We start from the raw sequence: 11789 nt of genomic DNA on the forward strand, positions 1-11789 counted from the left end.
TGATCTTTCTGGAGTTTCACTTCTGATTGGATAATATTGGTGAAAACCAATGGTTGGAATGGATTCAGCAGCCCAAACATACCCTAATTACACACCTCATACGCTCATATTGGCCATTTTTTATTTCCCCCCTTTAATCCCAGGCCCTCGGGATACCCCCGACTTTGATTGGCTCCCACAAAGTTTGTCAAGTTGGGTTTGACAAAGTTCAGAGGTGATAGTAGACACCTTTATGAACACATTTGTGAAGAAAGCTATTGGAAAGCATTTAGTTCCCAGATTGGTCCAACACTCTGCTAATTTTCCCTCACTACTTGGACTAGCTTTAGGTGGGCATCACCAGAGAGCGACTCTCCCCACTACCAATGGTAGTACCATACCCGCCTATGAGCACTCATCCTGGGCATAGAAGCCACCGGAAAGATAAAAATCACACCCAATGTGAAGTGAGCGGTGGTCGTGCTTGCATAACGTCTTCAGACTAGGATTTAAGTCTAGGATGTACAGGCTATGCAACACACACACGTTTTACTATGGCAAAACGCTGAGGAAAAAGGCTACAGACACACGCACAGCCACTCTATGGAGCGGTTTACCACCGCTCGAAAAAGCAGATCTACAAACCCACCATGTATGGCCCTTAACTAGTGATATATTAGCTTTGGTTATAGTCATCTAGTGACTTCCTCATAAATGAACAAGGAAGGAATTAATGATGAATTCATGATAAATGAATGGTGAAATAATGTATGAGTTATTGATCATTAATAAGGTGTATGAATTTTCTCCCTGTGACCTCTGTTTCATGCTTAAGGTCACATAGGAAACATACTTAGCCTAAAGTAGGTACAGTAGATACAAAGGATGCATGCCTACAGTCCTTATTACGACCGAAGGTCGCAGTTTAGTATGTGAAACGGCACATGCTGACTCCGTCTGGACGTGTACACTTTTATTACAGTCTATGGGTTTCCTGCTCTGACATCACTGTGATGTCAGAAACATCGGCCACATACCACACTAACAGACTAAATTATGGCCAAGACAGCCCATATCTGTGTGGCTGGTTCTACAGAACAGGGATCTCCATGTATGGGCATAAAAGGGATTGTATGTAGGCTATGATGTTAGATGTCAATAACTGAGTAAGCATGTTTGGGCTCTCACAGCATATCTCCTTACTGTACTTACTGTAGTGTACTGTACAGCACGCTATCTTCATCCAAGCTGATCCAAGTGCAGGCCTGAGAACTGGCAGATTGTTTTAGTCTGATAAACACCTGATGCGGAAAAATGGAAATGCCTGCAATTCAGTGGCGTCAGTTTAACAAAAGCTAAGGTATGGCAACATGACAGTCATGTTGCCATACCTTAGCAACAGGAATGATGAATTTGTTTTAAGAAGTACATTTTATGGCACCTTGCCATACCCATTTGACGCCTCTGGCCTGCATCACCAGCCAATCAGCCGACCTCAATGCCAACCTCAAGGTTAAGCTGAGGTGGACCCACCCTGCTCTGTGATTGGTGGACACAGAGAGGCTTTTGGGTGATAAATATGGAGTTCAGATTTGAGTGTCTCATCGTCACGATGGCTTTCCTCTGGATCGTCTCCTGCCTGGCTTTTGTCAGCACCGCTTACGGTAATGGAAGCCCTCGGTCACTACATTCAGAGATATTTCAAATATGGAGGTTTGTTCAGTGGTGTAAAGTAACTAAGTACATCCTCTCGAGTACTGTAACTTAAAGGGATATTCCACTTTCAAAAAACTTTTTGTCATTGTATGGTCTAATCAGGCTTGTATGAACACCCTGAACAGTTTTTGATTTTCTTCATTCAGTATTTAGATATTTGACGTAAATGTTACCAGGCCCTCCAGGCCCAGGGCCTCTCCCCACACACACTCATTGTAACTTCAAACTCCATTTTAACCATGATAGATTCATTAAAAACACCCATTATTTTTTTCTGGTGACTCATACTACCCTCCTAATATGTGAGCAGGCCGTGTTTTTTCTATAACGTTTTTTGATTTATTTTTTATAAAATGTTATTGTATTACATATTTTCCATTTTCCCAAAGAATTATTAAAAGTACATGAAAAGCTTTATGGAAAAAACACGGCCTGCTCACGTATTAGTAGGGTAGTATGAGTCACCAGAAAAAAATAATGTGTGTTTTTAATGAATCTTTCATGGTTAAAATGGAGTTTGAAGTTACAATGAGTGTGTGTGGGGAGAGGCCCTGGGCCTGGAGGGCCTCGTAACATTTACATCAAATATCTAAATACTGAATGAAGAAAATTAAAAACTGTTCAGGGTGTTCATACAAGCCTGATTAGACCATACAATGACAAAAAGTTTTTTTGAAAGTGGAATATCCCGAAGTACAATTTTGAGGTATTTATTTATTTTTTACTTTACTGGAGTATTTCCAATTTACTTCTATTCCATTACAACTCGGATCCAAATATTGTAGGCCTACTTTTGCTCCACTACATGTATCTGAAAACTTTAGTTACGAGTTAATTTGTAGATTTAGATTCTTATTACAAAACATACATTAACCATTTCAACCCTATATTTCAGCCATTTGAAAATAACCGATCTCCAAGCTCACAAAGCTCGCATTGCTATTTTCACATTTTTGATACGGTTGAAAACCTGAAATGGTACTTTGTGCATAACTAGTAGCCTACTTTTACTTTTGGTACTTTATACATTTTGATGGCAACACTTTTGTATTTTACTCAAGTACATTTTCACAAACTGCACAGGGCAGATTACTGACATATTTAATAATGTTATACATACTGAAATAGCAGATCTACAAGCTTCGTGACCCGTTGTAAGCTTGTAGTTCTGCTATTTCTGCTATTTTTCAAATCTTTCAAACGATTAGGACTATTATGCAAAAGAATTGCGATTATCTCAAATAATTGCGATCAGACGATTATGTAATGATTGTGACAGGCCTAGCGAGGAGGATATGTGACAGCCAGGAGTATGACTAACGGTTTAACCCCTGGTTGGCAGGCTGTGGGACCCCCGCCGTGCCCCCCAAGGTGACCGGCCTCGGCCGTATCGTCAACGGTGAGGAGGCCGTGCCACACAGCTGGCCCTGGCAGGTGTCCCTGCAGGTGAGTGACAGGCTTTAGATTGATTGATTGATTGATTGATTGATTGATTGATTTAATACTGCATAACGTCACTGTCAGGCAGAAACCAAGTATCTCCAAGTTTCAAATGTATATGTTTTTTCATAAAAAGACTGTCGCACAAGACTAGTGAAAACAGCAGATCTACAAGTTGTGTGCTTGTAGATCGGCTGTTTTCACTTGTTTAAATGGTTTTTGGAGCTACAAGGTTTCCACCCGACAACGAGGATAAATGTAAAACAGCATGTGGTGCAGTCACACATTAACCTGTTAAGACCTGAAACATACTGCACCTAAAAAAAATCTTCTAAATCCCAATGGTTTTCTGAAAAACGCAGTTTCTTTATCAGTGGTGCTCAAAGTTCTTAATGTCAAGGACCCTAGAATTATAATATGTATTTGACTGCGGACCCCCATCTCAAAATATTTTGTTCCAGGGACAGGGACTTTTTCCAGGACAATTTTGAAGGAAACCAGTGTTAAGGTGGTTGCACACTGCTGCGTTTTTCGGGCCGAATATCGGAGTGAATTTCGGATCACGCAAATAAAAAAATCATGTCAATCACGTTTGCACACTGCCGCCCGTTTCGCGCACCACTCTGTCCCTTGCTCTCTCTATCTATTTCTCTCTCCTTGCCCTGAAAAACGCATTTCGCAACGAAAAACGCAGCAGTGTGCAACCAGCTTTATACATCCTTTAATAGATGGTATCAGGACATTCCACATGTTGGTCATGTGTCAGAGCAGAATGAGAACCTTCCCATGTTTTGTCCTATATTTGGGTGCTTCCCGATCAGAACCCTGTAGTTACTGGGTGACTAGCCCAGACTTTTATTTTGGCGATACTGGGTGACTGACTGAAGTAGTAATGAGGGCATTGAGGGCCCCGTCCCTTAAGGTCTAAATGGGTTTTTAACATAAATGGTAAATGGTGCATTTATATGGCGCCTTTATCCAAGGCGCTTTACAGAGATTGTGCATTACATTCACCCATTCACACACACATTCATACACCGATGGCGGAGGAAACCATGCAAGGCACCAACCTGCTCACCGGGAGCAACTAGGGGTTCAGAGTCTTGCCCAAGGACATGTATAATGAATTCACCATCTCCATGTTATTCCTCAGCACTCCAACGGCTTCCACTTCTGCGGAGGTTCCCTGGTCAACGAGAACTGGGTGGTCACCGCCGCCCACTGCAGTGTCCAGTTAGTATCTGACTCTTCTCTTCTTCATCATTATATGTAATCACTGCAGTGTCCAGTTAGTATCTGACTCTTCTCTTCTTCATCATTATATGTAATCACTGCAGTGTCCAGTTAGTATCTGACTCTTCTCCTCTTCATCGTTATATGTAATCACTGCAGTGTCCAGTTAGTATCTGACTCTTCTTCATCATTATATGTAATCACTGCAGTGTCCAGTTAGTATCTGACTCTTCTCCATCATTATATGTAACCACTGCAGTGCCAGTTAGTATCTGACTCTTCTCTTCTTCATCATTATATGTAACCACTGCAGTGTCCAGTTAGTATCTGACTCTTCTCTTCTTCATCATTATATGTAATCACTGCAGTGTCCAGTTAGTATCTGACTCTTCTCCTCTTCATCATTATATGTAATCACTGCAGTGTCCAGTTAGTATCTGACTCTTCTTCATCATTATATGTAATCACTGCAGTGTCCAGTTAGTATCTGACTCTTCTTCATCATTATATGTAATCACTGCAGTGTCCAGTTAGTATCTGACTCCTCTCTTCTTCGTCATTATATGTAATCACTGCAGTGTCCAGTTAGTATCTGACTCTTCTCTTCTTCATCATTATATGTAATCACTGCAGTGTCCAGTTAGTATCTGACTCTTCTCCTCTTCATCGTTATATGTAATCACTGCAGTGTCCAGTTAGTATCTGACTCTTCTTCATCATTATATGTAATCACTGCAGTGTCCAGTTAGTATCTGACTCTTCTCCATCATTATATGTAACCACTGCAGTGTCCAGTTAGTATCTGACTCTTCTCTTCTTCATCATTATATGTAACCACTGCAGTGTCCAGTTAGTAGCTGACTCTTCTCTTCTTCGTCATTATATGTAATCACTGCAGTGTCCAGTTAGTATCTGACTCTTCTCTTCTTCATCATTATATGTAATCACTGCAGTGTCCAGTTAAGCCTCTATCATAGTCCAAGGTGAAGAGCCACCACCTCACTGCGGTGTAGTTTTCTAGCCATCACCTAAAGATGTATAATAAAGCCTAGGTGATAACTAGAACACTACACCACAGCGATGTGATAGCCTCTTCACCTCGAACTATGATAGAGGCTTTAGTATCTGACTCTTCTCTTCTTCATCATTAACTCGACTCGGTTCCAAGATACACATTGTGAAAATAATCTACAAGCTCACAACACCTTTGCAACACAGCTATTTTCACAATGTTTATATCTTCCTTAGGTATTTGAAAATGTGGCCAATGTTTGGAGTTTTGACCATTTTTAGTTATGTTGGTTTGTTTTGACATAGTAATGGTCTTAGTTTTGTTTTTCTTGTAAACCTTGTGATGTATTAAGTTAGACATAGTCTACAATATTGCCACTGTACAGTAAATTGCCTCTCAGGAACGCTTCTGCTTAAAAGACCAATTTAGATTTGTATGCATTCAAATAGTAGAATCTTTTAAAAATATTTAAAATTGTCAAATATCCAGGTCATCATACAAATCACTTGACTAGATTGGATCCATATACCTGCTTATAAACCAATGACAATGATGTAAATAATAATAGGTAAGACGTTTAATTAACACACATGAATGAATGTAAATGTAATTGTCTTGTTTGGTTTCAGGACCCACCACCGTGTGATCATTGGAGAGCATGACCTCCTGTCCGAGTCCGAAGACATCCAGACCATAAGGATTACCAAGGTGACCAATAAGATCTGCTACTTTTGATGCTTTCGTGTGATCAAGTAGAGGCGATAATATACAAAAAGGTTAGAATATGGGGATATTAGAGGTTTCTTTTGCACAAGATGTGAATGGGTGTTCTCTCCTCTGCGTCATCAGCGTCCATACCCTAGGTGGGGTTGGCAAAATGGCCTTTCTGTGTGGAGTTTGCATGTTCTCCCTGTGTCTCCTATAGGGTAGGTACCCACACAAAAAAACATGCAGTAATCCTGGCCTCTATACTGCTTCCCCCTGGCCAGCCGGGACGCCTGATGGAGGGGAAAGGAGCTGGTTGGAAATGGCACTGGAGGAAAAATGGGTTACAAAATGATGGGATAAAAAAAAAAGAAAATGGGGAAGGCATCTGTGTCATTTTAGATTTTTGCGCTGGATATTCAAAAATAGCAGATAGAATTTGCCTCGGACACATTTGTCTTTTGATGACCCCTGCTGTGCTGTCCGTCTTCCCCCCCCCCCCCCAGATCTTCAACCACCCCTTCTGGAACCCTAAAACCACCAACTATGACATCAAGCTGATCAGGCTGTCCACGCCCGCCCGCCTGGGCCGCACCGTGTCGCCCGTCTGCCTGCCCACCCTGAACGACGAGCTACACAACACCTTCCACCCTGGCATGATCTGCGCCACCTCTGGCTGGGGTCAGACCAGCTACGATGGTAAGGACCCTCCCATCTCTCTACTCTATCTCTGTAATAATGTCAGTTTTTTTTTCTTCAGAAAACTGTTTGGTTGGATGTTTTGGATTCAGAACATTCCCCCGAGCACACATCTAAAATTGGTCTAACACATACAGTATAGACGTCTGTTAGACGTCTAATCAAAGTCTAGTCTAATGGTTTAGACGTCTAAAAAACGTTCATTGCTAGACCAGTGTTAGACCAATTTTAGACGTGTGCTCAGTGGGTTGGTTCTCAAAGAAACAACTCTGAGAGTGTACAAATGTAACCAAATGGACCCATTGTACACTCTCAGAGTGTAAAGGTTCACCCCCAAAATTCCTTTTTTTCTATTGATTACTCATGCCATAGAGACTTGAGTTCAATAATATATATTTTTTGTATTTGTCACATTCCAAAGAAAAACATGTGATCATAGTAAATTTACCCCCATTGATTCCGGATGGGGACCCAAATGCATGGTACTGGATGGGGAAACCATCAGGGTAAATTTACTATAATCACATTTTTGTCTTAGGAATGCGACAAATTCCAAAAAAGTATTATGGACTCAAGTCTCTATGGCATGAGTAATCAATAGGAAAAGAAAAGGCATTTTGTGGGTGAACTACTCCTTTAAATTAACATTGATTTTACAATATAAATTGGGGTCTCAGAGATAGAAATGCCATTGGAGGTTCTGGAGTAGTTGAGAATCACTGCTTTGGAGGTTCTTGAAATTAAAGTAGTTGAGAATCACTGCTTGAGTCGTAACCATTTTCTCTACCCGTATTGCCTTCAGCACTTTAAATAAGCCCCTTTTTCTGAAACCCTGTCCAGACTACGACGGCCCCAACAAGCTGCAGCAGACCTCCCTTCCCCTGCTGGGAAACATCGATTGTAAGAGATTCTGGGGGAACAACATCTCTGATGTCATGATCTGTGCTGGAGCTGAGGGCGCTACCTCCTGCATGGTGAGACCACACCTAGTCTAGTTGTTATGAAAACCTGCAGGTCATGTCCGTCTGTGAGTCACGCCTCATGTCACGCTCCATATAAGACAGAATTCATGTGCAAGTGTCGCGTCACAGCAACCCATATTATGGAGATCCCTGATGTCATCAATATTAAGTCCATATTTGGGAATGCCCATTTATGGACATATTGTGTCAGTCCCATGACGCCAACCCATGTGGTTGGCGGCTGGCGCGACGTGAGTCACACTAGCAAATTGATTTCCGTCCCTTTTATGCCCATATATGGAGATCCCTGATGTCGTCAATATTACGCCCATATCAGGGAATGACCATATATGGACATATTTTGTAAGGCTCTGTTGTTTCAGCGCTTCTCGCCCTTAGGTCGTCTTACTTACTGTTTATTTTACTTACTTAATGTTTCAGGGGTGTCACTTGGGTCATCAGGGGATGGCAATGGCCACTCCTGGTGTTCACATTTAACCTCAAACTCAGTTATTTTATGCATAATAATTGTCCCCAACTCTGAATTGTTTTTCAGATTAATCTGATTTCAATGCAAGTCCATCTACTGTACATGTGACATGTGTTATAATTTACATGAGCCTTTTATTCTATGCAACCAGACATGTGCACACATAGACATCAAAGGGGGCTTGAGCCCCTACCCTTGTATCTGTCTGTAAAAAGTGCCCTCTCCAGACCATGAATGCCGTTTTTGCTATGGTGAAAGAAATGCAAATGCCCTCTTTCCATGCCATACCTGAATGCAGCATTCAAGGGAATTCCCTTGTCCAAACTCTCCTGAACTTGAATGCAGCATCTAATGTTGAAAGAATTGCCTTCTCTTTGTAGAAATCTATGCCGTTAAGCCACATCTCCAGTATTGACTTGATAATGCTAAGTTCATGTGTGGTATGTGGTATCACGCACCGAAAATAGCCGACTTCCAAGCTCACAACGCGTCGCAGCGCGATGCTTTGTGAGCTTGCAGGTCTGCTATTTTCGATATTTCCACCAAAAGAAAAGGCCCTTTTAGAAATTTCAGCCCCTCTCTGCACGTCCCTGGTATGCAACCATACAAAATCCCTATTTTGGGAACATCATTATAGAAGAACATTTTCAATCATTTTCTCTCCCCCCCAAACAGAGAAAATAGTTGATTTACAAGCTCTCAACATGGCATGAAGTGACACGTTGTGAGCTTGTAAATCATTTTCACTAGTTTGGGTCCCGGGCATTGTCTAATCTCTCTTCCGGGTCTCGACCTCAAAAGTTTGGGAACCACTGTGTGTGTATGCGTGTGCACTGTGCACTAGTCTGTGCATGTGTGTGTGGTAGAATGGGAGGGTGTGTAATGGTGAGGGCCTGTAGCCAATGTGTGTATCAAAACAACATCCCGGTTCCAACAATGGAACAAGGGCGGAGTGCTTGTTTTCGGTGGAGATGACGGAGGCGCGCCAGCGTTATATTATAAACACAATCTGATCTAGTTATAACAGCAATCATGACATAGGCTATTTATTATAATCACTAATTCACTATGAAGTGTCTTTAATTATTGCGACCGTTAGGTCGCAGTTACTTGCACTCCTATACTATCCAAACCTCCACCGGCTGTCAGTCCGTCCCTCCGTCAGTCAGTCAGTCTGTCACTCACACGTCACACTTTTCCCCTGCTCATATCTCCGCAACCGTTGCCCCGATCCATGCCAGATTGTGCACACACACTCCTTGCCTGCCAAACCACAACCTCCACCCATCAATTCTCACATCCCTCTTCTAGCGCCACCATGAGGCCGATTCTTGCAAAACACATTTTTGGACACTGCTCCTACAATTTTTGCCCTAAAATCACGCAAATCGGTACACAGTATGTCTACACTCATGTCATCAACATGGATCTGTCCCATATAGCACCACCTTCAGGCCGATTTTTTAAAACACATTTTTGGACACTGCTCCTACAGATTTTGCCCTAAAATCACGCAAATCGCTACACAGTATGTCTACACCCATGTCATCAACATGGATCTGTCCCATATAGCGCCACCATTAGACCGATTTATTTCAAACACATTTTTGGACACTGCTCCTACAGATTTTGCCCTAAAATCACGCTGCGACCTGACGGTCGCTTATCTCCCGATTAGGGAGTCTTACTGGTGATTATTTCTTGTGTTATATGTTATGAAACATCGCATGTAGGCCTATTATATTACCTGTATAACCTATACACGAGTGAGCTCTCGGCACCTCCGCGCGGTCCAGGCGAACACAACGGAGCGCTCCCTATAATTTCCCAAATAATTTAATATTCAAAAATCTTCCTTCTCAGGATCAAAGGTTGTATGGTCATGATTCACTGACATCCTGGATGGCTTGATTCTATAGGCTTAAAATAATTTATATAAATATTCTTTGTAAAAGTCTATGGGGAAAATGAATGGGAGATGTTTTAGTGGCACCAGTAAACCACGACCACTGCTATGCTCTAATAGCCATGTTTATCCTTCCATGGTATTGAGGCTTGTGAAGAAAATGATTGATTGATTCTTTAATGGTGTGCTGGTTGTGCTTTTCAGTCGTTTAACGGTGTCCTGTCCTCCTGTCCTTGTCCCTTGTCTCAGGGGGACTCCGGTGGTCCTCTGGTGTGTCAGAAGGACAACGCCTGGACGCTGGTGGGCATTGTGTCCTGGGGCAGCAGCCGCTGCAAGCCCGACGTTCCTGGTGTCTACTCCCGCGTGGCCCAGTTCAGTAGCTGGGTGAGCCAGGTCATGGCTGGCAACTGAAGAAGAAGAGAGTTCAACCGAGACTCTGTAACTGAAGAGATATATACCTCCTCCTTCCACCAACCAACCCACCCCGCCATCCTGAGAACTTGAGCTTTATTAGATGTTGAGATGCTGGATTTCAATAAACATGTCCTGTCAACCTCTTTAAAGGTTGTTGTGGTTGTGTGTTAATAACCAAATGTCCAAAGTAGGACTGCGGTCACGCCATCCACAGTTGTTGTGAGAGAGACTTGTCCTCAAAACAGCAACAAATAGTTAATGTAGCATCTCAATAATCTATAGTAAAGTAAAATACCAACCATTACTTCAAGACATTATAGGCCTACATCTGGGCTATAAGTGTCAGCTCATTGTCTTTATATGTTGCAGCTTAGGCCAGGCTGGTGGCCAGGGGCTTGAGGAATGAGGATTATGAGGATGTCCAAGTGTAATGTATTTTCCTGTGTTCTGTTGAATTTTGCGTGTTTGATACTTTTATCAGGCTTGCTTTACTAGCATTGCTTTACTACTGAGGCAATGTAAGACCCAGCTTTAAAAGTAACCAACCATTAATTTAGTGAATATCTCTGTATGATTGCATGCAGAGATCCCACCCCACAAGCGAGGTCTCTGGGGGTCTTTTAACAAAATAGATGTGATTACCAGTGTTCTGGTGAATTCTGGGAGTTTGATACCAAATCCAGGAAAAATCCAGGAGACACCTGCTGGATCCAGGAGGGTTGTCAGCCCTGGTGTGTGTGTGTGTGTGTGTGTGTGTGTGTGTGTGTGTGTGTGTGTGTGTGTGTGTGTGTGTGTGTGTGTGTGTGTGTGTGTGTGTGTGTGTGTGTGTGTGTGTGTGTGTGTGTGTGCGCGTGCGTGCGTGCGTGCGTGCGTGCGTGCGTGCGTGGGGGGTGTATGTGTGTGTGTGTGTGTGTGTGTGTGTGTGTGTGTGTGTGTGTGTGTGTGTGTGTGTGTGTGTGTGTGTGTGTGTGCACAAAACCTTTTCAGATGATGGGTCTGCTGCCAAATTAATATACATTTTGGGGTCTTTGGTGTAAAAAAAGTTTGATAACCACCTCACTGAGCAATAGCAGAATGTTTTTTTAACGTAATTTCAACCGGATAGATTCTGTCTAGCCTATATTTTAGACAGAATCTATTTTATTTTATTACATAAAAATAATAATAGTCATTGATCAATGTACTAGACTAGTCAACTCCATGGTGAACTCATGGTTGAACTACTGCTGCCTA

General features: G+C 42.3%; 1 protein-coding gene across 1 annotated transcript; it reads left to right on the forward strand.

Annotated features, from left to right (window-relative positions):
* Positions 1 to 1585: 1585 nt before the first annotated feature.
* On the forward strand, positions 1586 to 10553 carry LOC308288892 (chymotrypsin B-like; the record flags this gene model as incomplete). The annotated part of the gene is made up of 7 exons (XM_080730366.1): positions 1586 to 1643; positions 3038 to 3141; positions 4289 to 4368; positions 6010 to 6088; positions 6592 to 6784; positions 7625 to 7758; positions 10392 to 10553. The coding sequence occupies exons 1-7, from the start codon at positions 1592 to 1594 to the stop codon at positions 10551 to 10553; spliced, it is 804 nt and encodes a 267-aa protein (XP_080586492.1). The 5' UTR covers positions 1586 to 1591.
* Positions 10554 to 11789: the final 1236 nt, after the last annotated feature.

This window comes from Nannobrachium achirus (assembly GCF_963921795.1).
Source record: "Nannobrachium achirus genome assembly, chromosome: 7".
In the NCBI taxonomy this organism is placed as follows: Eukaryota; Metazoa; Chordata; class Actinopteri; order Myctophiformes; family Myctophidae; genus Nannobrachium; species Nannobrachium achirus.